Here is a 27,385-nt window from a genome sequence, read left to right on the forward strand (position 1 = left end):
GGCAACAGAGCCAGACTCCGTCTCAAAAAAAAAAAAAAAAAAAAAAAAAACCACAAACCCTTCTTCTATTTTTTTTTTTCTTTTTCTTTTTCTTTTTTTTTTGTGAGACAGAGTCTCCCTATGTCGCCCAGGCTGGGGATGCAGTGGCGCAATCTTGGCTTACTGAAACCTCCGCCTCCCAGGTTCAAGTGATTATCCTGCCTCAGCCTCCCGAGTAGCTGGGATTACAGGCATGCGCCACGACGCCTGGCTTGTTTCTTTCTGTTTTTTCTGGTTTTTTTTTTTTTTTTTTTTTTTTTTTTTTTTTGTATTTTTAGTAGAGATGGGGGTTCGCCATGTTGGCCAGGCTGGTCTTGAACTCCTGACCTCAAGTGATCCAAAGGTCAGCTACAAACTTGTATTATCTGATACCTACTTTGAGCCCAGGCGAGAAAGGAAGGATAAAGTAAAGCATGAGACATTGTTAGTTCATTTCAACAGATGGGGAATTGTGGGTTTTAGTCTCTGACGCTTCATTGTTACCATGAGAGCCTGGAAATTCTTTTTTTTTTTTTTTTTTAACCTCTTTAGGTCATCCGGGAGGACGTGGTGCTCTTTTAGCTCTAACATTTTCTGGTTGCAATGCGCTTAGGACTGGGAAGCGAAGTGAATGAGTTGGGAGAGAACGCAAACCCCACAAGTGCCAGGCGTGCCATATCAGGAAAACACTTTCTAGTATTTTGTCCGCGTGTCTATTGGGGAATGCTCTTACATCCCGCAGAGGGCAGTAAGGACACAGCGCGAATTATAACCGCGAGTTTAAAAGTCCAGGGGTCGCTCATTCAACCTTGAAGGCACGTCAGAATCATCTGAGGGAGGTTTTATAAAACATCCGTGCTCCACCCAAGACAATGAAATCAGACTCCCTGCGAGCGGGGCCCGAACATCAACATTTTTGAAGACGCTCCCTGTGGCTGTGCATCGGTGATCTTTAATCCCCTGCTACTTGTTAGAGGAGCTGAATGACGCCTCGTGGGCTCATTCTCATAAATGAGCTCCTGAATGCAGTCCTCTCCTCCCAAGAGTTGTCGGTGTTGCATCTTTTTGTTGTTTATTTATTTATTAGCCAACGTTAGAAGACGTCCAACGGTGCTGCATCTTAATGGAGGGACATCCAGCTAAAGGGAATCTTGGAGACATCCGCGGGTTCCCAGTGGCTCGCGGCAAGTTGGTTTCCCAGGGCAAGAGGCCGCCACTTAAGATCAGCTCTGCCTTTCGAGCTGGGCAGTGGAGGCTCTAAGTCCGCTTTCAGCAGGACTGGAGGAAGGAGACTGGGTGGCCCCAAGGAAGGAGGGGAAAAGGCTGCTGAGAAGAGGAGGAGGGAAAGGGGAAGAGGCAGGGCGAGGGAGGAGCCTGAGGAGACGCGGTCGCGGGCGGACTCGGCTCAACCCTGACATCTGCGCCCCGGCCGCCTGGTCGCCATGGCGGGCTTGGGCAAGGGCCCGGGCTCCGCTGTCCCCGTATGGCTAGCCGAGGACGACCTGGGCTGCATCATCTGCCAGGAGCTGCTGGACTGGCCCGCCACGCTGCCCTGCGGCCACAGCTTCTGCCGCCACTGCCTGGAGGGCCTGTGGGGCGCGCGCGGCGCCGGGCGCCGCTGGGCCTGCCCCACCTGCCGGGAGGGCGCCGCGCAGCAGCCTCGGCTGCGGAAGAACACGCTACTGCAGGACCTGGCCGACAAGTACCGCCGCGCCGCACGCGAGCTGGAGGCGGGCTCCAACTCTGCCGCTTGCCCCGGCCCCGGCTCCAGTCCCGGCTCCAGCCTGACCCCCAGGCCCCGGCGCCGCCCGGCACTGCCGCGGGTAGGGAGGCCGGTCCCGCAGCTCCCCTCGCGCCCCCCGGCTGCCCGCAGCCTGCCCTCTTCCCCTGTGGCTCGAATCCCTTTCCCCAGCCGTTCTACTTTTACGTTCCTTTTCTCAGTCTAAAAGTCGACTCCCGCTTTTGGGAGGAACTTTGGAAAGTTCATAAAAGTATGAAGAAGCGGGAAAAAACCAAATTCCCCATCTCCCGAAAGCCTGTCAACCTAGCTGCTACACGCCTTGGCATATTTCAACTTCTTCCCAATCGATCTTCGGTCTCTTTCTCTGACAGTTGTAAAATTGTGGTAAGATGTATATAACATTAAAACTTGTAATTTTAACCTTCTTCTTTTTTTTTTTGAGACAGAATCTCGCTCTGTCTGGATGGAGTGTAGTGGCGTGATCGTCTCACTGCAACCTCCGCCTCCCAGGTTCAAGCGATTCTCCTGCCTCAGCTTCCGGAGTAGCTGGTACTACGGGCGTGAACCATCACACCTGGCTAATTTTTGTATTTTTAGTAGAGACGGGGTTTCACCGTGTTGGCCAGGCTGGTCTCGAACTCCTGACCTCAGGTGATCCACCCGCCTCGGCCTCCCAAAGTGCTGGGATTACAGGCGTGAGCCACCGCGTCCAACCTCATTTTAACCATTTTAAAGTGTACAATTCAGTGACAGATACATTTCCTGTTGCGCAACTATCCCTGCTGTTTCCAGAACTCTTTAATCATCATAAACAGAAACTCTGTACTCGTTAAGCAGTAACTCCTTATTTCCCCTCCCGCTAGCCCCTGCTCACATCTAAGCTACTTTCTGTTTCTGAGTTTGCCTGTTCTAGATATTTCATATAACTGGAATCGTTCAATGTTTGTCCCTTTGTGCCAGATTTCTTTCACTTAGCATAGTGTTTTCAAGGTTCATTCATGTTGTAGCATGTGTTAGAACATTATTCCTTTTATGGGGCTGAATCATATTCCATTGGGTGGATGTGCCACATATATATACACATACATATATTTCCTTTTTTGAGCTGAAGTCTTGCTCTGTGGCCAGGCTGGAGTGCAGTGGGGCGATCTCTGCTCAATGCAGACTCCGCCTCCCAGGTTCAAGTGATTCTCCTGCCTCAGTGTCTGGAGTAGCTGGGACTACAGGTGCTCACCACCCCACTCAGGTAATTTTTGTATTTTCAGTAGAGATGGGTTTTCACCATGTTGGCCAGGATGGTCTCGATCTCTTGACCTTGTGATCTGCCCTCCTTGGCCTCCCAAAATGCTGGAATTACAGGCGTGAGCCACTGCACCCTGCCTCATTGTGATTTTGATCTGGATTTCCTTAATGACTAATGATGTTGCCTATCTTTTCTTGTTCTTGTTGGTCATTTGTAGATCTTCATTGCAGAAATGTCCATTCAAGTCCTTTGACCATTGTAAAATTGGGTTTATCTTTTTGTTGTTGAGTTTTAGAGATTCCTTCTATATTCTGGATATCGAATTAGATATGACTCACAGATATATTATCAAATATATATTCTCCCATTCTAAGAGTTGTCACTTTCTCAGTGGTATCCTTTGATGCGCAAAAGTTTTAAATTTAATTTTTATTTGTTTTTTGTTGTTGTTGTTGCTTGTGCTTCTGTTGTCATATTTACAGATTCATTGCCAAATCTCAGTTCATGAAGATTTACCCCTATGTTTTCTCCTAAGAGTTTTTTTTTTTTTTTTTTTTTTTTTATTGAGTCAGTGTCTCGCTCAGTTCCCAGGGATGGAGTGCAGTGGCACGATCTCAGCTCACTGCAGCCTCCACCTCCAAGGTTCAAGCAATTCTCCTGCTTCAGCCTCCCAAGTACCTGGGATTACAGGCGCCTGCCACCACACCTGGCTACTTTTTGTATTTTTAGTAGAGATGAGGTTGTACCATTTTGGCCAGGCTGGTCTTGAACTCCTGACCTCAAGTGATCTGCCCGCCTTGGCCTCCCAAAGTGCTGGGATTACAGGCATGAGCCACCGTGCCAGCCTCTTCTAAGAGTTTTATGGTTTTAGCTTACGTTTAGGTAATTGGTCAATTTTAAGTTAATTTTTGTATATGATGTGAATTAGGGGTCCAACTTCATTCTTTTGTATGTGGAAATCCAATTGTCTTGGTACCATTTGTTGAAGAGTCTATTCTCCAGTGATTAGACTTGGCATCCTTGTCAACAAATCATTTGGCCAGGCCAGGCGTGTGGTTCACACCTGTAATCCCAGCACTTTGGGAGGCCAAGGTGGGAGGATTGCTTGAGCCCAGAAGTTCCAGACCAGCCTGGGCAACATGGTGAAACCCCATCTCTAGAAAAATACAAAAAAGTATCTGGGCATGGTGGCATGTGCCTGTAGTCCCAGGTATCTGGGAGGCTGAGGTAGGAGAAATCACCCAAGCTGAGAGTTTGAGGCTGCAGTGAGCCATGATTGTACCACTGCACTCTAGCCTGGGCGATGGAGTGAGACCCTGTCTCAAAATAAATGTATAGTTTTACTTCTGGACATTCCATTTTATTCCATTGGTCTATATGTCTGTACTTACGCTAGTACCACACTATTTTGATTACTACAACTTTTTAGTAAATTAAGAAAATTGGGAAGTGTGAGTTCTTTGACTTTTTTTTTTTTTTCCAGGATTGTTTTTGTTATTCAGAACTCCTTGCAATTCCATCTGAATTTGAAGATTGGCTTTTCCATTTCTACAAAATAGGCTGTTGGAATTTTGATAGGGATTATGTTGAATCTGTAGATCACTTTGAGTAGTATTGACATCTTAACAATATTAAGTCTTCTTTCCCTAAAACACAGAATGTGTTTTTATTTATTTTTATTTGGGTCTATAATTCCTTCAGTGATTTTTTTGTAGTTTTAAGTGTGTAAGTCTTTCACCTCTTTCATTAAATTTATTCCTAGCTATGTTATTCCTTTATTATTATTATTATTATTATTATTATTATATTTTTTGAGACAGACTCTTGTTCTGTCACCTAGGCTAGAGTACAGTGGCACGATCTCAGCTCACTGCAACCTCCATCTCCCGGGTTCAAGCGATTCTCCTACCTCAGCCTCCTGAGTAGCTGGGGTTACAGGCGCCCAACACCACCCCTGGCTTATTTTTGTATTTTTTAGAGACAAGGTTTCACCATGTTGGCTAGGCTGGTCTCAAACTCCTGACCTCAGGTGATCCACCTGCCTCGGCCTCCCAAAGTGCTGGGATTACAGGTGTGAGCCACTGCACTAGGCCCATTATAATTTATTTTAAGAAATTTTTCAGGCTGATTGTTGTGGCTCACACTTATAATCCTAGCACTTTGGGAGGCAGAAGCAGGAGGATTGCTTAAGCCCAGGAGTTCAAGACCAGCCTGGGCAGCATGGTCAGACCCAATAAAAAAAAAAAAAGAAAAGAGAAACTATGAGACCCGCTGAAAAAAAAAAGAAAAAAGTAGCTAGGTGTGATGACACATGGCTGTGGTCCCAGCCACTTTCGAGGCTGAGGTGGGAGGAACACTTGAACCCAGGAGGCTGAGGCTGCTGTGAGCTGTTTTCATGTCACTGCACTCCAGCATGGGCAACAGAGCAACATCCTGTCTCCCCTTAAAAAAAGGATACTACTTATCCCTGGACCTGAGCCCAGGCACACATCTGGATTAGAAGATGCCAGGCTCAGAGGATCTTTCTAACGGCAAGGACCAGATGCATTCACACAGGAAATGAACCATGTTCACTGAGAAGCAACTGGAAGATCTGAACATCTTGTTCAATGAGAACCCATACCCAAACCCCAGCCCTCAGAAATAAATGGCCTCAAAAATAGACATACGCCCAATAGTACTCCAGGTATGGATCAAGAACCACAGAGCAAACCTCAAGAAAGCCAAATAAAAGCATATTCAGCAAAAACAAGCAAAAACTCCACAACCGCCAATACTGGAGGGTGGAGTCACCACCAGTGTCGGCCTGAGAAATGCAGACACACTACCCAGATTGCCCAACACTGCTCGTCTGATTGGCTTGGTGTACACGGGTCATCGGGTACCCTCATTCCAACTCATCCTGTACCCTCAAGGTCCCTGCAAATGACCTCATGGGCCACAGAATAGTCCATTTTGGCTGCTGCCGAGATCCTAACATATATGACTTCTACCCCATTTTGGAATCCCAAGTTTGGGCTCCAAGCTTCAATTCTGGCTCTTCTGCCTGTTCATACCTACAAAGTTGAGAGATGATAAATACAAAAAGTCACATGTAAAAAAAATGAATACTAAAAATTTTTTGTGTTTTTCACACAGAGTCTCACTCTGTTGCCAGGCTGGAGTGCAGTGGCGCGTTCTCGGCTCACGGCAACCTACACCTCCTGGGTTCAAGTGATTCTCCTGGCTCAGCCTTCCGATTAGCTGGGACTACAGGTGCCCGCCACCATGCCCAGCTCATTTTTATATTTTTAGTAGAGACGGGGTTTCACCATGTTAGCCAGGATGGTCTCGATCTCTTGACCTTCTGATCCACTGGCCTCGGCCTCCCAAAGTGCTGGGATTACAGGCATGAGCCACTGCACCCATTTTAAAAGAAATTTTTAAATTGCCTTCTTAATTTTTTCATTGACCCACTGGTCATTCAGGAGCATATTGTTTAATTTCCTTGGGTTTGTATAGTTTTCAAAATTCCTCATTATTGATTTCTAGTTTTACTCCATTGACTAGTTTTCTCCATAGTCAGAGAAGATACTTGGTATTATTTCAATTTTTTTTTTTTTTTTGAGATGGAGTCTTGCTCTGTCGCCAGGCTGGAGTGCAGTAGCATCATCTCTAGTCTTTGCAACCTCTGTCTCCTGGGTTCAAGCGATTCTTCTGCCTCAGTCTCCCCAGCAACTGGGATTACAGGCGCACGCCACCACACCTGGCTAATTTTTGTATTTTAGTAGAGACAGGGTTTCACCATGTTGGCCAGGATGGTCTTGATCTCCTGATCTCGTGATCCACCCACTTCGGCCTCCCAAAGTGCTGGGATTACAGGCATGAGCCACCGTACCCGGCCTATTTCAATGTTTTTGAATGTTTTAAGACTTGTTTTCTGACCTGACATATGTTAGGTCTTAGGTTTTGTGACCTATCCTTGAGAATGATCATGAGCTGAGGAAAAGATCCATGTGTATTCTGCAGCATGAATGTAAATGTTCTGTAAATATCTATTAGGTCCATTTGATCTATAGTACAGATTAAGTCCAATATTTCCTTGTTACTTTTCTGTCTGAATAATTTGTTCAGTGCTGAAAGTGGGTTGTTGAAGTCTCCAGCTGTTATTGTATTGGAGTCTGTCTTCTCTTTAGCTCTAGTCATATTTGCTTTATATGTCTGGGTGCTCTAGTGTTGGTGCATATATATTTACAGTTGTTATATCTTCTTACTGAATTGACTCCATCATTATAAAATGACTTTCTTTGTCTCTTCTTATAGATTTTGTTTTGAAACCTATTTGTCTGATATACGTATAGCTAATCCTGCTCTTTTTTGGCTTCCATTGCCATGGGATATATTTTTCCATCCCTTTATTTTCAGTCTATATATGTCTATAGATGAAGTGTGTTTCTTGTAGGGAATAGACCATTGGATCTTGTTTTTTTAATCCAGTCAACCACTCTATGTCTTTTGATTGAAGATTTTTGACCGTTTATATTCAATGTTATTATTGGTAATAATTCTTGCCATTTTGTTGTTTGTTCTTTGGTTGTTTTGTTTTGTGGTCTTCTCTTCCTTCTTCCCTTCTTTTCTGTCTTCCTTTAAATGAATATGATTTTCTCTGGTGCTATGATTTAATTTCTTGCTTTTTATTTTTTGTGTATCCATTATATGATTTTTGATTTGAGATTACCATGAGGCTTGCAAGTAGTATCTTATAACCTATTGTTTTAAGCTGATAACAACTTGATACTGCTTGCATAAACTACCTAACAAGCAAAAAGAAAACTAATAAAAGCTCTACACTTTAAATTCATCCCCTGCTATTTAACTTTTTGTTATTTCTGTGTATATCTTATTATACTATCTATATCTTTGAAAGTTGTAGTTATTATTTTTGATTGGTTTTCTGTGACCTTACTATTACTAGTGAGGTTTTTGTTTTGTTTTGTTTTGAGACAGAGTTTTACTCTGTTGCCCAGGCTGGAGTGCAGTGGCATGATCTCTGCTCACTGCAGCCTCCACCTCCTGGGTTCAAGCAATTCTCCTGCCTCAGCCTCCCGAGTAGCTGGGACTACAGGCATGCGCCGTCATGCCCAGCTAAATTTTGTATTTTTAGTAGAGACAGCATTTCACCATGTTGGCCAGGCTGGTCTTGAACTCCTGACCTCAAGTGATCTGCCCACCTTAGCCTCCCAAAGTGCTGGGATTACAGGCCACCTCCTGGGTTCAAGTGATTCTCCTGCTGCAGCCTCTAGAGTAGCTGGGATTACAGGTGCCCACCACCACACCCGGCTAATTTTTGTATTTTTAGTAGAGATGGGGTTTCACCATATTGGCAAGGCTAGTCTGGAACTTCTGACCGCAGGTGATCCAACCGCCTCGGCCTCCCAAAGTGCTGGGATTACAAGTGTGAGACACTGCGCCTGGCTTTTTCTATTTGATTGAAGTATTCCCTTTACCATTTCTTGTAGGACAGGTCTGGTGTTGATAAAATCCCTCAGCTTTTGTTTGTCTGGGAGAGTATTTCTCCTTCATGTTTCAAAGCTAGTTTCACAAATTATAGTTTTCTAGGGTAAAAGTTTTTTCCTTCAGCACTTTACATGTCATGCCACTCTCTCCTGGCCTATAAGGTTTCCACTGAAAGGTCTACCTTCAGATGTATTGGAACTCCATTATATGTTATTTATTTTCTCTTGCTGCTTTAGGACCCTTTCGTTATCCTTAACCTTTGGGAGTTTTATTATTAAATGCCTTCATGTAGTCTTCTTTGGGTTGAATCTGCTTGGTGTTCTATAACTTTCTTGTATGTAGATATGGATGTCTTTCTCTAGATTTGGGAAGTTCTGTGCTATTATTTCTTTGAATAAACTTTCTACCACTATTTCTTTCTCTACCTCCTCTTAAGGCCAATAATTTTTAGATTTGCCCCTTTGAGGCTATTTTCTAGATCTTGTAGGCATGTTTCATTCTCTTTTTTTTTTTTTTCTTGTTTCTTTTGTCTCCTCTTACAGTGTATTTTCTTTTTTTATTATTTTTATTTTATTTATATATTTATTTTTGAGATGGAGTCTTGCTCTGTTGCCTAGGCTGGAGTGCAGTGGCGCAATCTTGGCTCACTGCAAGCTCCGCCTCCTGGTTTCATGCCATTCTCCTGCCTCAGCCTCCTGAGTAGCTGGGACTACAGGCACCTGCCACTGCGCCCAGCTAATTTTTTGTATTTTTAGTAGAGACGGGGTTTCACTGTGGTCTCGATCTCCTGACCTTGTGATCCGCCTGCCTTGGCCTCCCAAAGTGCTGGGATTACAGGTGTGAGCCACTGCGCCAGCCCTTACTGTGTATTTTCAAATAGCCTGAATTCAAGCTCACTAATTCTTTCTAATACTTGATCAATTTTGCTATTGATGCAGACTCTGATGCATTCTTCAGTATGTCAGTTGCATTTCTGGATTCCAGAATTTCTGCTTGATTCTTTTTAATTATTTCAATTATTTAAAATTTATCTGATAGAATTCTGAATTCCTTCTCTGTTATCTTGAAATTCTTCGAGTTTTCTTAAAACAGCTATTTTGAATTATCTGTCTGAAAGGTCACATATCTCTGTTTCTCCCAAATTGGTTCTTGGTGACTTACTTAGTTCGGTGGGGTCATGTTTTCCTGAATGGTCTTGATGCTTGTGGATGTTTGTCAGTGCCTAGGCATTGAAGAGTTAGTTATTTATTGTAGTCTTCACAGTCTGGGCTTGTTTGTACCTGTCCTTCTTGGGAAGGCTTTCCAGGTATTTGAAAGGACTTCGGTGTTGTGATCTGTATCTGCATTAGGGGGCACCCCAAGCCCAGTAAAGCTGTGACTCTTGCAGACTACTAGAGGTGCCACCTTGGTGGTCTTGTATAAGATCCAGAAGAATTCTCTGGATTACCAGGCAGAGATTCTTGTTCTCTTCTCGTACTTCTACACAACAGTGTGTGTGTGTGCTAAGCTGCCTGGAGCTGGAGGTGGGCTGACGCAAGCACCTTGTGGCCATGACCACTAGGACTGCACGGGGTCAGACCTAAAGCCAGCATAGCACTGTGTCTCACCCAAGCCCCTTTGTAACCACTATCTGGCTACCACCTGTATTCACTTAAGGACCTAGGGCTCTATAATCAGCAGATGGCAAAGCCAGCCAGGCTTGTGTCCTTCCCTTCATGGTGGCACATTCACCCAGGCTCTGGGTGGGTCCAGAGACCCATCTCAACACTAGGGACTTGCCTAGGAGTTGCAGTCCTTGTGGCCTAGCCTGCCATTCAAGTTTATTTAGAGCCCCAGAGCACTTCAGCCGACAGTGGAGAAGCTTGCCAGAACTCAGGTTCCAATCACTGGAGTGGGTGATTTGATTCCTCTCTGGCTAGGACTGATCTAAATGCTCCCGCTGTGGGTAGGCGTCAGCGGAGTTCAGCCCAGTTTTGCTTTGTGATGTGACAAGGCAAAGTCTCTCTATTCTCTTTATCACCATGCTCTCCCTTTCCCGAGTGCACAGATTCTCTGTGCCGTGTTGCCCCTGCCACATGGGATATGGATGGCATTGGTAATTCAAGACTGTTTTTCCTACCCTCTTCAGTGCCTCTTTCTATATGTAAAGTTAAAACCAGGTACTGTGAGTACCCCTGATTTCTGGTTCTTATGAAGGTGCTTTTTTGTGTAGTTGTTAAATTTGGTGTTCTTGTGGGAGGGATGCTCAATGGAGCCTTCTATTTGGCTATCTTGCTCTGCCTCTTTCCACCCTTAAGTCTCCTGGCTTTCCCCCACTTCTCTCTGGCCCTAAACCATTTTTAAGTATACAGTTGTGTGATATGAAATGCATTCATAATGTTGTGAAACCATCACTACCATCATTTCCATAACTAAAAAATGTTAAATTAACATGACTGGCTCTTCAGGGTACCATAACTCTTTTCATCTTGCAAAAGTGGAATTCTAGGAGCACATTAAAATTCTCCATTTCCTCTTCCCCCAGCCTGTGGCAACCATCATTCTAATTTCTGTCTCTGATTTGTACTACTCTAAATACCTCATATAAGTTGAATCATACAGTATCTGTGTTTTTGTGACTGGCTTATTTCACTTAGCATAATGTCTTCGAGGGTTATTTATGTTGTAGCATATGTCAGAGTTCCCTTCCTTTTTAAGGCTGAGTAATATTCTATTGTACGTGTATGCCACTTTTTGCTTATTCATTTGTCTGCAGACACTTGGGTTGCTTCCATGTTTTAGCTAGTGGGAATAATGCTGCTATGGACATCAGTTTATGAAGCTCTTTGAGATCCTGTTTTCAATTCTTATATATCCAGAAGTTGAATTGCTAAATCGTATGGTAATTCTTTTATATATATATATATATATATGGGATCACTATATATAGGATCATTCCACCTAGCCAGCTATCTCTAAGATCACCAGTGACCTCTATGTAAACTCTATGTAAATCCTATGGACATTCTGGTGCCTGTCTTCATTGACCTTTCAGTAGCCTTTGACACAGTGGACCACACCTTCATTCTTAGCTTTTGGGACAGGAGTCTTTTGGCTTTCCCCCACCTCTCTCTGGCTGATCCTTCTCAGTCTGTTTACAGGCTGTCTCTCCTCTGCTCAGGAATTAAATGCTGGACTTCCTCAAGGCTGAGTTGTAAGTCCCTTTATCTCCCCTCCAGGTAGTCTTCCCTGTATCCATGGCTGTAATGACCACCTCTATGCACAAATAATAGCTCCAGGCTGGAGCCTTCTCTGAGCACTAGGCTGCTATGTCTTCCTTCTCATCTTTTCTTCTTGGGTATCTCAAAGCATCACACTTAATGTGACCTAGAAAATATATATATAAATAATAATAATAATAAAAATATATATATATGTATATGTATTTTTGAGATGGCTCTGTCACGCAGTCCTGAGTGCAGTGGCATGAACTCAGGCTCACTACAACCTCCATCTCCTGGGTTCAAGCGATTTTCTTGCTTCAGCCTCCCAAGTAGCTGGGATTACAGATGCCCACCACCACGCCTGGCTAATTTTTGTATTTTTAGTAGAGATGGGGTTTCACTAAGTTGGCCAGGATGAGCTTGAACTCTTGACCTCAGGTGATCCACCCGCCTCAGCCTCCCAAAGTGCTGGGATTACAGCCATGAGCTACTGCACCCAGCCTATTTTTAATATTTTGAGCAACCACCATTCTGTCTTCCATAGTGGCTGTACCATATATCATTCCCACCAACAGTGCAGAGGGTTCCAATCTTCCCACACCATCAACATTTGTTATTTTCTGGTTTTTTTTTTTTTTTTTTTTTTTATAGTAGCCAACCTAATGAGTGTGAAGTGGTATCTCACTGTATGTTTTGATTTGCATTTCCCTACTGATTAGTGATCTTGAGTGTCTATTCATGTGCTTATTGGTGATTTGTATATCTTCTTTGGAGAAATGTCTATTCAAGTTCTTTGCCCATTTCAAAATTCAGTTGTTTATGGGTTTTTGCTTGTTTGTTTGTTTTACCAACCAAGCAAGCGGCAGTGATATGTTTTCATTGTTGGTTTTAGAAATTCTCTGTATATTCTCGGTATTAATGCCTTATCAGATGTACGATTTGCAAATATTTTCTCCATTTTGTGGATTGCCTTTTTACTCTTTTGTTAGTGTCTTTTGATGCACAAATGTTTAAACATTTCATGCAGTCCAGTTTGTCTCTTTTTTTCTTTCTTTTTTTTTTGAGACGGAGCCTTGCTGTCTCCCAGGCTAGAGTGCAGCAGCTCCATCTCAGCTCACTGAAAGCTCTGCCTTCCGGGTTCACACCATTCTCCTGCCTCAGCCTCCTGAGTAGCTGGGACTACAGGAGCCCGCCACCACACCCGGCTAGTGTTTTGTATTTTTAGTAGAGACGGGTTTCACCGTGTTAGCCAGGATGGTCTCGATCTCCTGACCTCGTTATCTACCCACCTCGGCCTCCCAAAGTGCTGGGATTACCGGCGTGAGCCACCGCACCCAGCCTCCTTTTTTCTTTCGTTGTGTGTGCTTTTAGTGTTATGTACAATAAATCATTGCCAAATCCAATGTCATAAATTTTGCCCCATTTTTTCCCTAAGACTTGTATTATTTTAGGTCTTACATTTAGGTCTTTGATCCATTTTGAGTTAGTTTTCGTATATGATGTTACGTAAGGGTCCAACCATATTCTTTTGCATATAGATATATCCAATTTTCACAGTACAATTTGTTGAAAAAACTGTCCTTTCCCCGTTGAATGGTCTTGGCACCTTTGTCAAAAATCATTTAACCGTATATGTGAGAGTTTATTTCTGGGTACTCTGTTCTATTCCATTGGTCTGTATGTCTGTTTTTATGTCATTACTACAGTATTTATGACTCCCTCTGTCTAGTGGTGGTTCCTGGGTCCAGTTTTATAGAACCCAGGACCTGAACTTTGCTGTTTTAAAGGTGGCAGTAGAGAAGAGCATCACAGAAGTTGGTCAGGAGCTGACAGAGCTGGTGGAACATCTTGTAGACATTGTCAGGAGCCTGCAGAATCAGAGGCCCCTATCAGAATCTGGACCAGACAATGAACTGAGCATCCTGGGCAAGGTAGGCTCCACTGGGAAAGGAAAGGATGTGGGAGGGAATAGGGCTAGGGATTGCTTTCAACTGGAACAACATGAATATGTTTGAAGCTGAAGCAACAAGTCTCAATCTTTTATTGTTCTCTTTACTACCAGACATGGATGATTGGACATTTGGGATGCTTGAGGTAACGTTGGGAAGCTTCAAGTGGGCTAGGGTCACTCCACCTAACCAGCTATCTCTAAGATCACCAATGACCTCTGTGTAAATCCTATAGACATTCTGGTGCCTGTCTTCATTGACCTTTCAGTAGCCTTTGACACAGTGGACCACACCTTCATTCTTAGCTTTTGGGACAGGAGTCTTTTGGCTTTCCCCCACCTCTCTCTGGCTGATCCTTCTCAGTCTGTTTACAGGCTGTCTCTCCTCTGCTCAGGAATTAAATGCTGGACTTCCTCAAGGCTGAGTTGTAAGTCCCTTTATCTCCCCTCCAGGTAGTCTTCCCTGTATCCATGGCTGTAATGACCATCTCTATGCACAAATAATAGCTCCAGGCTGGAGCCTTCTCTGAGCACTAGGCTGCTATGTCTTCCTTCTCATCTTTTCTTCTTGGGTATCTCAAAGCATCACACTTAACGTGTCCTAAGCTGCTCCTTTTCTGGGATTTTTGTCTCAATACTGGCCCCATTATCTTTCCAAGTACACAAGCCAGAGACCTGGAAATCATGTTACCTTCTTCTCCCTTACCCTAATATGCAGCATATTGTAGCTTTAAGACCTGCCTAATTACCTCTCAAATCTATTTACTTATTCTCGAGCTCCTTTGAGACTTCTCTAATCCCAGCCTCTGATAATTTTATGCCTGGATTGCTGTCATAGCCTTCCAAATGCTCCACTCTCCCTCTTCTAGTCTGTTTTCCTCACGGTCATCACAGTGACTACCACAAACATCAATCTGAAAATGTAACTCATCTGCTTAAAACATTCAAATTACATCAGTTTGCTCAGGAGTAAGACCCAAATCCTCACAGGACCAACAAAGCCCTGTAGGATTCCATCTCTGTCTGCCTCTCAAATCTCATCTCTGCTCATGCCGCCTGGCTCTGTGAGCTCCAGCTGCACTCTCTGCACAGTCCCTCCAATGTGTCTTGCGTCTTCCCACTACAGGGCACCCTTCATGGAATGCTCTCCTTTTCCTCCATCACTTAGGTAATACTTGCTCATCTTTCAGATCCTAGCTAGAACATCATTTCTTCAGAGAGAAGCCTTCACTGATTTCCTTAAACAAATCAAATCCCCCCATTAGAGGCTCTGAGGACTCCATGTACCTTTCATTTGTAGTAGTTATCACCATTGCACCTTTGTAATGACTTGTGCCATACTCTATATTAATGTCTGTCCCCCTCCCTTTTCCTGCACTGGACTCTCAACTTCATGAGAATAGGGACTTTTGATTTTTTTTTTTTTTGAGACAGAGTCTTGCTCTGTTGCCAGGCTGGAGTGCAGTGGTGCCATCTCAGCTCATTGCAACCTCCGCCTCCCAGCTTCAGGTGATTCTCTTGCCTCAGCCTCCTGAGTAGCTTGTACTACAGGTGCCTGCCACCACGCCTGGCTAATTTTTGTATTTTTAGTAGAGATGGGGTTTCACCATATTGGCCAGGCTGGCCTCAAACTCCCGATCTTGTGATCCACCTGCCTCAGCCTCTCAAAGTGCTGGGATTACAGGTGTGCGCCACTGCGCCTGGCTGATGCTTTTGTTCTTTTGTCCACCATTGTGTCCCCAGGCACTAGCACAGTACCCAAGTACCCACTTATAGTAGGGGCTCAACAAATACCCACTGAATGTATAAATAAATGCATCTTCAGAGATGCGACGTGTTGGGATAGAAAGTCTGAGAGTCCGGCCGGGCGTGGTGGCTCACGCCTGTAATCCCAGCACTTTGGGAGGCCGAGACGGGCAAATCACAAGGTCAGGAGATTGAGACCATCCTGGCTAATGTGGTGAAACCCTGACTCTACTAAAAATACAAAAAATTAGCTGGGCTGGTGGTGGGCACCTGTAGTCCCAGCTACTAAGGAGGCTGAGGCAGGAGAATGGCGTGAACCTGGGAAGCGGAGTTTACAGTGAGCCAAGATCGCGCCACTGCCCTCCAGCCTGGGAAACAGAGTGAAACTCCGTCTCAGAAAAAAGAAAGGAAAGTCTGACTTTCAGACTTGACATTGTCATTCACTAGTATTAGGACCTTGGGCAAGTCACTTCATCCATCTACGTCTCAGGTTCCTATCTGTAATATAGAAATAATGATACAGGGCCTGCCACATCATTGGTTTATTGTGAGGATTAAAAGAGGTATAAAAAAGTGCTTAAGTAATGTTAAAATGTGGGCTGTTATAATTAACTGTGGCAATTTAGTTAACCTTCATGAACTTCATCTTCTTTTGTAAAATGGAGATTCTTTACAGGTTGCTAAACCTACTTTGTGAGGTTGTTATGCAAATGAGAGAAGGGCAATACCTAGCATGTAGAAGACACTCAATAAGTGTAATACTACCATATTTTGATTGGTGGAAAGAATGGGGAGTGGATTATGCAAAGGTGGGAAGGAAAGTCAGGGGTTGAAGTTGGTAAGCAGATAAAGGGCTGTATTGGGGAAGAACAGGACCTGAGGCTAGAGAAAATCAGGGAGCATGTGTTGGAGGCCCCAGCAAGCAGGACCTAGATGCAGGCAATTTGAGAGGTAGCTCTTGGGAAGCGACATGATATAATGATAGAGGTGGGAAAACGTTCTTTTTTTTTTTTTTTGAAATGGAATCTCGCTCTGTCGCTCAGGCTGTAGTGCAGTGGCATGATCTTCTCAGCTCACTACAACCTCTACCTTCCAGATTCAAGTGATTCTCCTGCCTCACCCTCCATGTAGCTGGGATTATAGGTGTGAGCCACCACACCCAGCTGAAAAGGTTATTCTGACCTCCATGGTTTATCTCAGTAACTATCTGTAGTATTTATTTTATAAAGCCCCTATAAGATGTGCCTAAAGGCCGGGCGCGGTGGCTCAAGCCTGTAATCCCAGCACTTTGGGAGGCGAGACGGGCGGATCATGAGGTCAGGAGATCGAGACCATCCTGGCTAACACGATGAAACCCCGTCTCTACTAAAAAATATAAAAAACTAGCCGGGCGAGGTGGCGGGCGCCTGCAGTCCCAGCTACTTGGGAGGCTGAGGCAGGAGAATGGCATAAACCTGGGAGGCGGAGCTTGCAGTGAGCTGAGATCCGGCCACTGCACTCCAGCCTGGGTGACAGAGCGAGATTCCGTCTCAAAAAAAAAAAAAAAAAAAAAAAAAGATGTGCCTAAAAATGTTAAAACTTTTTTGGTATTACCTAAGAAATCCATGTTTATTGTGCAAAATATTAGAAAACACATAGCATTAAATAAAGCAAATTAAAATGCTCCATAACCCCATCACCCAGAAATAACCACTCTTTGATATTTTTGCTGTAGTTATGTATTATTCCAGATTGTTTTCAAGGCATATTTTTTGAGGGCCTAATTTTGTTTTTAAAAACTTGCTGGGCCGGGCGCGGTGGCTCACGCCTGTAATCCCAGCACTTTGGGAGGCCGAGGCGGGCGGATCACAAGGTCAGGAGATCGAGACCACGGTGAAACCCCGTCTCTACTAAAAATACAAAAAATTAGCCGGGCGCGGTGGCGGGTGCCTGTAGTCCCAGCTACTCAGGAGGCTGAGGCAGGAGAATGGCGTAAACCCAGGAGGTGGAGCTTGCAGTGAGCCGAGATCGCGCCACTGCACTCCAGCCTGGGCGACAGAGCGAGACTCCGTCTCAAAAAAAAAAAAACAAACAAAACAAAACAAAACAAAAAAAACCAAAAAAAAAAAAACTTGCTGGGAATTACATAGAAAATTATAGATGAATAAAAGAACTTGAATATAATAGTTGATAGACTGCATAGGGGACTTCCATTTATTCAGTTTTAAATGATTCATCAATAGGTTTTTTCTTCTGGGGTGGATCTTTCCATGACTTCTCCAAAGCTGTTGATTTCCGACACAGCTGCAGGGAGAATCAGAGATATTCTCCAAGACCTAGAAGAAATTCAGGAAAAATTACGAGAAAACGTCGCCCGGAAAGAGGCTCCTGAAGCACAAACGCAGGGTGAGCTGATCTTACTTATTGGAGGATGATTAAATATGGAAGTTGCAGGGAGTGGCAAAGTGCTCCATGGCTTTGTTCTCTGGGGATAGGATCCCAGAGTCCCACTGTATTACCACTGTGGTGTCATGAATCAGGTAGGGGTGGGCTGAAGTGATTTTGTGGCTGAATGTTTTTGGCAATGACTGAAGGTGTGATGTATCACAAGTCCTTAATAGATAGAAACTCATTTTTGAAGATCCATGCACCCAGGTCCTTACTGATCAAGTGTGTTATCTTACTGCAGAGATTCTGAAAAGGCCACTTAAAAATTTTTTTTTCTTTTTTTCTTTTTTTTTTTTTTTTTTTGAGATGAAGTCTCGCTGTGTCGCGCAGGCTGGAGGGCAGTGGCGCCATCTCGACTCACTGCAAGCTCTGCCTCCTGGTTCAGGCCATTCTCTTGCCTCAGCCTCGCGAGTAGCTGGGACTACAGGCGCCGCCACCATGCTTGGCTAATTTTTTGTGTTTTTGGTAGAGATGGGGTTTCACCATGTTGGCCAGGCTGGTCTCGATCTCCTGACCTCATGATCTGCCCTCCTCAGCCTCCCAAAGTGCTGGGATTACAGGCGTGAGCCACCGTGCCCAGCCTTAAATTTTTAACTAGTAAATGTCTTCCTTTTTTTTTTTTTTTTTAAATTATTTTGTTTTTGTTTTTGTTTTATTTTGAGACAGAGTCTTACTCCGTCACCCAGGCTTGAGTGCAGTGGTGCGATCTTGGCTGGAATTACAGGCGTGCGCCACCATGCCTGGCTAATTTTCACGGGTTTTTTTTTTTTTTCTTTTCTTTTTTTTATTTTAAAGTAGAGACAGAGTTTCACCATGTTGGACAGGCTGATCTCGAACTCCTGACCTCAAGGCTCGCCTCAGCCTCCCAAAGTGCTAGGATTACAGGTGTGAGCCACCGCACCTGGCTGTAAATGTCTTTCTTAACAAAGCATATAGGCCAAGTGCGGTGGCTCATGCCTGTAATCCCAGTGCTTTGGGAGGCTGAGATGAGAGGATCTCTTGAGGCCAAGAGTTCGAGACCAGCCTGGACAATGGAGAGAGATCCTGTCTCTACAAAAAATAAAAAATAACCAGATGTGTTGGTGCACACCTGTAGTCCCAGCTACTCTGTAGGCTAAGGCTGGAGGATCACTTGAGCCAGGGGTTCAAGGCTGAGTGATCATGCCACTGCATTCCATCCTGGGCAACAGAGGGAGATCTTGTCTACAAACAAATGAAACCAGCATGCCACTTTGTAACTAGTTCTTGATACAGTCTATTAAGATATAATCTCTGGGGAGTGTGTTAATATTAATATTAAATAGTACAATATAGAAAAGAACTTTTCTGTCCTGGTCCTGTAGTTTCTCTGTTGTTCTTCCAGAGTTATTGAAAAATAACTAACACCTTCTTGTCAGACATTAGACGTTAGCTCTATCTGGTCTCCCAGGGTTCTTCCTCCTGCTCTGGCCACTGCTAGCTTCATATGCTTTAGAGGCATTTCTTCTATAGCTTTTCCTCTTCTGATAGCTTTTATATCCTTTATATTTTCATATTTAAACAATCTTATGCTACTTTAAAAATCATTTCTGGCCGGCGCAGTGGCTCATGCCTGTAATCCCAGCACTTTGGGAGACTGAGGCGGGTGGATCACCTGAGGCCAAGAGTTCAAGACCAGCCCGGTCAACCTGGCGAAACCCTGTCTCTACTAAAAACACAAAAATTAGCTGGACGTGGTGGCGGGTGCCTGTAATCCCAGCTACTCAGGAGGTGGAGGCACAAGAATCACTTGAACCTGGGAGGCAGAGGTTGCACCATTGTACTCTAGCCTAGGCAACAAGAATGAAACTCTGTCTCAAAAAAAAAAAAAAAAAAAGAAGAATAAGAATCATTTCTTATGTAAATGCAGAAGCATGATTCCTTGGGAAAAGTTTCTTAAGGAAAACAATTAGAGAGCAGTTTATTGTTCCAAAAATTATCTGAGAAAGAAGCACCTTCGTATCCTGTGTGCTTCTAAACTTAGGTTGGGTTCCTTAGTGATTTTATTTATACAAATTTAAGATCAATTTTTAAATTTTGGGGGGTTACATTTAAAATTTCTCATTCAAAAATCAAAACAGGACTGGGCGCCGTGGCTCATGCCTGTAATCCCAGCACTGTGAGGCCGAGGCAGGTGGATCACCTGAGGTCAGGAGTTCGAGACCAGCCTGGCCAACATGGTGAAACCCCGTCTCTACTAAAACTACAAAAAATTAGCCAGATGTGGTGGCACGCTCCAGTAGTGCCAGCTACTCCAGAGGCTTAGGCAGGAAAATCACTTGAACCCGGAAGGCGGAGGTTGCAGTGAGCCACTGCACTCCAGTATGGGTGACAAGCGCGAAGCTCCGTCTCAAAAAAAAACAAAACAACGAACAGTATAAAAAGGGCATACAGCCCAGTCTCTCTTCCATCCTTGCCAATTGCCCCATTCTCTCATCTCAGTGTACCACTTTTATTACAGTTTTTTGAGTGTTCAGAAGTTATTTATGCAAATGTCAGCGAATATGAATTTATATTCTTCTTTCTCCCAATCTTTTTTTAATACACAAAAGATAGCACATTATGTATATTATCCTGCATTTTGCTTTTGTCTTTTACTTAATCTTCATTTTACAGTACAGTACTTAGGACATTTTTTCTTTGCTTTTTTTAGTACCTAGAGCATTTCCACGCCCCCCCCCCCTTTTTTTTTTTTAGACGGAGTCTTGCTGTGTTGCCCAGGCTGGAGTGCAGTGGTGTGATCTTGGCTCACTGCAAGCTTTGCCTCCTGGGATCACTCATTCTCCTGCCTCGGCCTCCTGAGTAGCTGGGACTACAGGCGCCCGCCACCACGCCCGGCTAATTTTTTGTATTTTTAGTAGAGACAGGGTTTCACCGTGTTAGCCAAGATGGTCTCGATCTCCTGACCTTGTGATCCACCTGCCTTGGCCTCCCAAAGTGCTGGGATTACAGGCATGAGCCGCCGCACCCGGCCGCATTTTCCCTTTTACAGCTGCTCAGTATTCTAATATCTGGGTATGCCAATATTTATTTACTCAGTCCTCTACAGGTGAATGCATGATTGTTTCCAATTGTTTACAGTAACAAATAATGCTAAAATCAATAACTGCATGTACATTGTTTCATATGGGTGCAGATATAATTGTAGCTCAAATTGTAGTGAAGCTAGCTGGGTCATAGGGTGAATTCATTTGTCATTTTGATATACATTGCTAAATCACCCTCCTGTTGGGTTATACCAGTCTTCACTCCCACAGAAAAAGTGTGTGTCCCCAACCTGCCAACTGAGTGTGTTGGCAGACATTTGCCTTTTTTTTTTTTTTGAGACGGAGTCTCGCTCTGTCGCCCAGGCTGGAGTGCAGTGGCCAGATCTCAGCTCACTGCAAGCTCTGCCTCCCGGGTTCACGCCATTCTCCTGCCTCAGCCTCCCGAGCAGCTGGGACTACAGGCGCCCGCCACCTCGCCCGGCTAGTTTTTTTGTATTTTTTAGTAGAGACAGGGTTTCACCGGGTTAGCCAGGATGGTCTTGATCTCCTGACCTCGTGATCCGCCCACCTCGGCCTCCCAAAGTGCTGGGATTACAGGCTTGAGCCACTGCGCCCGGCCTCCTTTTTTTTTTTTAAACCAATCTCATGGGTGAAAATATTGATGTGAAATTAGCCAGTCTTGGTGGTGGGTGCCTGTAATCCCAGATACTTGGGAGGTTGAGGCAGGAGAATCGCTTGAACCCGGCAGGCAGAGGTTGTAGTGAGCCAAGACTGTGCCATTGTCCTCCAGCCTGGGCAATAAGAATGAAACTGTGACTCAAGAAAATATATTGATGTGAGAGTATACTGCACGTTTTTGGGTTTTTTTTGTTTTTTGTTTTTTTTGAGACTGAATCTTGTTCTTGTCGTCCAGGTTGGAGCACAGTGGGGCGATCTCAGCACGCTGCGACCTCTGTCTCCCAGGTTCAAGTGATTCTCCTGCCTCAGCCTCCTGAGTAGCTGGGCTTATAGGCACCGCCACCAGGCCTGACTAATTTTTGTACTTTTAGTAGAGGCAGGGTTTTGCCATGTTGGTCAGGCTGGTCTCGAACTCCTGACCTCAGGTGATCTGCTTCCCTCGGTCTCCCAAAGTGCTGGGATTACAGGCATGAGCCACCATGCCCGGCCTATACTACACTTTTAATTTGTGTTTCTCCATGAATTGTCTTTCATATCTTGTGTTATTGGTCTTCTAAAAATTGACATTTAGGAGCTCTTTGTAAATTAAAGAGATTAACCTTTTATTTGTTATATGAATTGCAAATTTTGTTTCTTAATATGTCATTTGTCTTTTTATGTATCTTTTACAGGTTTTATAATGCCATATAGACATTTTTAAATTTACATAATTTTTTTTTTTTTTTTTTAAGGAGTTTCGCTCTTGTTCCCCAGGCTAAAGTGCAAAAGTGTGACCTGGCTCACTGCAACATCTGTCTCCCGGGTTCAAACGATTCTCCTGCCTTAGTCTCCCAAGTAGCTGAGATTACAGGCCTGTGCCACCACACCTGGCTAATTTTTATATTTTTAGTAGAGACAGGGTTTTTCCATGTTGGTCAGGCTGGTCTCAAACTCCTGACCTCAGGTGATCCACCTGCTTTGGCCTCCCAACGTGTTGGGATTACACAGGAATGAGCCACCGCGCCTGGCCTTTACATAATTTTTTATAGAGATGAAATCTCACTGTTTTGCCCAGGCTGGTCTCAAACTCCTAGGCTCAAGCAATCCTTCTATCTCTGCCTGCCAAAGTGCTGGGATTACAGGTGTGAACCACCATGCCTGGCCTCAATTTTTTTTTTTTAGAGACAGGAGACAGGGTCTTGTTCTGTTGCCTAGACTGGTTGACTAGAGTGCTGTGGCAATTCCTGGGCTCTAAATATTTCTTTTTTATTTTTTTGAGACAAGGTTTTACTTTGTTGCCCAGGCTGGAGTGCAGTGGTGCGATCATGGCTCACCCCAGCCTTGACCTCCCAGGCTCAAGTGATCCTCCCTCCTTAGCCTCCTGAGTAGCTGGGACCGCAGGCACATGTCAGCGCGCCCGGCTAATTCTTGTGTTTTGGGGAGAGACAGGGTTTTGCTATGTTGCCTAGGCTGGCCTGGAACTCCTGGGCTCAAGCAATTAGTTCATCTTAGCTCCTTGAGTAGGTGGGACTGCAGGTGGCGCTACCACGCTCAGTTAATTTTTTGTTTATTTTTTTGTGGAGAAGAGGTCTTGCTTCTATTTTCATGTAGTAAATTTTATTCGTTTTTTCTTTTATGCATTGTAGATTTTAAGTTTTAGTTAGAAAACTCAACGCCCTGAAGTTTAGAAAGGAATTTTCTCAGGTATATGTGTGTGTTTTTACTTTTACAGTTTACATTTAAATCTGTGGTTTCATGTTTTACATTTAAACCTTTGACTCATTTCAAGTATATCTCAGCATGTATCCTAGTGCATTTTGTTTTATTTGTTTATTATTATTATTATTATTTTTGAGACAGAGTCTCGCTCTGTTGCCCAGGCTGGAGTGCAGTGGCATGATTTCGGCTCACCACAGCCTCTGCCTCCCGGGTTCAAGCGATTCTCCTACCTCAGCCTCCTGAGCAGCTGGGATTACAAGCTGCCACCACCACATCTGGTTAATTTTTGTATTTTTAGTAAAGACGGGGTTTCACCATGTTGGCCGGGCTGGTCTTAAACTCCTGACCTCAGGTGATCTGCCTGCCTCAGCCTCCTAAAGTGCTGGGATTACAGGCGTGAGCCACTGCGCCTGGCCTTATTTGTTTTTTAAATAGAGACAGGGATCTCACTTTATTGCCCAGGCTGGTGTTGATCTCCTAGCCTCCAGCAATCCTTGTGCTTTGGCTCCCAAAGCGCTGGGATTATAGGCATGAACCACCACACTGAGCCCCTAGCGAATTTTAAATAAGATTTGCGTAGTGCCACTTTATAGACATATCTCATAGCATTTTCATGTTTAAGGATATTGCTCTGCTTAAAATGTTGCTCTTAACTGGATAACCATGATTCTTTGGAAAATTATCAGTTTTTCCATGGTTAAGTGTAGATTATTTCTCTCATCAATAGAGATAAAAGTATTAGGGAGTGTTAATTAAAAAAATAAATAAATAACTTCAGTAGGTCTTGCAAACGTTTATAAAAATTTTTTTCCTTTCTTTTTCTTTTGTTTATAATCTGCATTCTGCTGAATTAATTAATTAATTAATTTTTTTATTTTGAGGCAGGTTCTTTGTTACCCAGGCTGGAGTGCAGTGGCGCAGTCACTGCAGCCTCAATCTCCCAGGCTCAGGTGATCTTCCCGCCGAAGACTCCCAAGTAGCTGGGAATACAGGCGTGTGCCACCACACTCAGCTAATTTTTTTGTACTTTTTGTAGAGATGGGGTTTTGCCATGTTGCCCAGGCTGGTCTCCCACCCTTGGGCTCAAGTGATCCTCCTGACTCAACTTCCCAAAATTGTTGGGATTACAGGCGTGAGCCACTGTGCCCAGTCAAACATTTTAAAAACACTAATTAACAATAAGTAACAATCCTATCAGCTAAATAGGAGAACAGTGATATTCATCTGAAGTTTGTGTTTTTCTAAATTGTGGTGAAAATACATATAACATAAAATTTACTGTTTTCAAGTAGGCAGCTCAGTCAGGTGCAGTGGCTCACGCCTGTAATCACAGCACTTTGGGAGGTTGAGGTGGGCACATCACCTGAGTCCAGGAGTTCAAGAGCAGCCTGGATAACAGTGAGACCCACTTCTCTACCAAAAATACAAAAACTAGCCTGCTGTGGTGGCGCACGCCTGTAGTCCCAGCTACTTGGGAGGCTGAAGTGGGAGTATCACTTGAACCTGGGAGGCAGAAGTTGTAGTGAGCTGAAATCGGGCCACTGCACTCCAGCCTTGGCTACAACAACAAAAATGTAGGCAGCTCAGAGCTCAGTACTGTTAAGTGTGCTTACATTATCATATAACCAATCTCCAGATCATTTTCTTTTTTGTAACTTTAATTTTTTTTTTTTTTTGATACGGAGTTTCACTCTTGTTGCCCAGGCTGGAATGCAATGGCACGATCTTGGCTCACTGCAACCTCCACCTCCTGGGTTCAAACGATTCTCCTGCCTCAGCCTCCGGAGTAGCTGGCATTACAGGCATCCACCACCACACCTGGCTAATTCGTTTTGTATTTTTAGTGGAGACAGGGTTACGCCATGTTGGCCAGGCTGGTCTTGAACTCCTGGGCTCAGGTGATCCACCTGTCTTGGCCTCCCAAAGTGCTGGGATTACAGGTGTGAGCCACTGTGCCTGACCTGTAACTTTAATTTTAATTTTAGGGATAGGTCTTACTTTGTTGCCCAGGCTAGAGTACAGTGGCACAACCATGGCTCACTGTAACCTCAGTCCTCCTGCTTCAGCCTCCCCAGTAGCCAGGACTGTAGGCTCACACCGCCATGTTCAGCTATTTAAAGAATTGTTTGGCCTGTAATCCCAGCACTTTGGGAGGCCGAGGTGGGCGGATCACAAGATCAGGAGATCGAGACCATCCTGGCTAACATGGTGAAACCCTGTCTCTACTAAAAATACAAACAATTAGCCGGGTGTGGTGGCAGGCGTCCGTAGTCCCAGCTACTCGGGCGGCTGAGGCAGGAGAATGGCGTGAACCCGGGAGGTGGAGCTTGCAGTGAGCTGAGATTGCGCCACTGCACTCCAGCCCGGGCGACAGAGCGCTCCATCTCAAAAAAAAAAAAAAAAAAAAAAAAAGAATTGTTTTGTAGAGACAGGGTCTCATTATGTTGCCCAGGCTGGTCTGGAACTCCTGGCCTCAAGTGATCCTCCTGCCTCAGCCTCCTAACTAGCTGGGACTATAAGCATGGGCCACCATGCCTTGCTTCATGTTGCAGAATTGAAACTATATCCATTAAGCAACAATTCCACATTCCCTCAACCCCCTCACACCCAGCAACCACTATTCCACTTTCTGTCTATGAATTTGACTATTCTAGATACCTCATGTGAGTGGAATCATACAATATTTGTGTGTGAGAGGTTTACTTCACTTAGTGTAATGTTCCCCAAGCTCACCTATGTTGTAGCATATATCAGAATTTGTTACTTTTTTGTTGTTGTTTGAGATGGAGTCTTGCTCTATCATCCAGGCTGGAGTGCAGTGGCACGATCTCAACTCACTGCAACCTGTGCCTCCTGGATTCAAGCGATTCTCCCACCTCTGCCTCCTGAGTAGTAGCTGGGATTATAGGCATGTGCTGCCACCCCTGACTAATTTTGTGTGTGTGTGTGTGTGTGTGTGTGTGTGTGTGTGTATTTTTAGTAGCAACAGGGTTTTGCCATGTTGGCCAGGGAGGTCTGGAACTCCTGACCTCAGGTGATCTGCCCATCTCAGCCTCCCAAAGTGCTGGGATTACAGGCGTGAGCCACCGTGTCTAGCCAGAATTCATTACCTTTTTTTTGAGATGGAGTCTCGCTTTGTCGCCCAGGCTGGAGTCAGTGTCATGATCTCGGCTCACTGCAACCTCCGCCTCCCGGGTTCAAGCGATTCTCCTGCCTCAGCTTCCCAAGTAGCTGGAACTACAGCCGCGTGCCACCACACCTGGCTAATTTTTGTATTTTTAGTAGAGATGGGGTTTCACCATATTGGCCAGGCTGGTCTTGAACTCCTGACCTTGTGATCTGCCCGCCTTGGCCTCCCAAAGTGCTGGGATTACAGGTGTGAGCCACCACGCCCTGCCATAATTTGTTACTTTTTAAGGTTAAATAATATTCCATTGTATGTATACATCACATTTCTTTATCCATTTCTCTTTCTATGGACACATGGATTGCTTCAGTTCCCACCTGAACTTTGAGGATGACCTCTTGACAGGCAGCTCTCTTGCTCTCATGACCTAAGTTATCACAAGCACACCCTAGACAAGGTCTTTTGTCTCTTCTCAGGCAGAGTCTTAGATTCACTTCAGCTGCTGTCACTTCAAGATACAAATAGGACAAGATTTTGCCTTCAAAGTCTGCACTCTAGGACTTCCCTTACTTATCTGCCTGACGTGGTCATTGCACTCTAGCACAGATGACTGCTTTAAGTTAATAATTAAACTTTAGCACATTGAGAGGGAATTAGGAGGTGTCAGCAGTGGTGATGAGTTTCACACCAACTCATGTTACCCAGTTTAACACCTGTTTAAAGCATTGACTTGGGGATCCTGGATATTCTAGGTGTTAGGGTGCTGCAATCCCCTGGAACTGTGTTAGTTAATTTTATTTTATGAGTGTGCATAAAATACCTTCTATCTGTGGGGCTGGTATGGGGCTTGGTGCTTAGAACACATAGATGGACGAGATCTTTCCCAGCAAGGAGCTGAGAGCTTAGTGAAGAAAGAGTGAAAAGTCCACAGTGAGAACATGGAGGTGCACATACCCGGGCTGCAGGCACTGCCTCTGCCTGATCCAGTCCTGACACTGAAAAATGTGCAGATGATAAGAAGACAAGCCATGTGCCTTGATCATGATGTTTGGATA

The 27,385-nt window shown here is 44.4% G+C and overlaps 1 protein-coding gene and 1 pseudogene across 3 annotated transcripts in view; both read left to right on the top strand.

Moving 5' to 3' along the window:
- Positions 1-27,385, top strand: part of LOC105485195 (ring finger protein 135) — a 32,667-nt gene that overhangs the window by 448 nt on the left and 4,834 nt on the right. The window contains exons 2-4 of one of the 3 annotated variants that reach the window (XM_011747413.3): positions 571-1,841; positions 13,489-13,632; positions 17,618-17,780. In XM_011747413.3, coding sequence (XP_011745715.2) covers positions 1,461-1,841; positions 13,489-13,632; positions 17,618-17,780 — 688 coding nt within the window. In that variant the 5' untranslated portion in view covers positions 571-1,460. The other 2 variants (XM_011747414.3, XM_011747415.3) reach the window with 2 other exon arrangements.
- Positions 1,727-13,494, top strand: LOC139359549 (divergent paired-related homeobox-like; annotated as a pseudogene).

This window comes from Macaca nemestrina, chromosome 17, assembly GCF_043159975.1.
Source record: "Macaca nemestrina isolate mMacNem1 chromosome 17, mMacNem.hap1, whole genome shotgun sequence".
Taxonomy (NCBI): domain Eukaryota; kingdom Metazoa; phylum Chordata; class Mammalia; order Primates; family Cercopithecidae; genus Macaca; species Macaca nemestrina.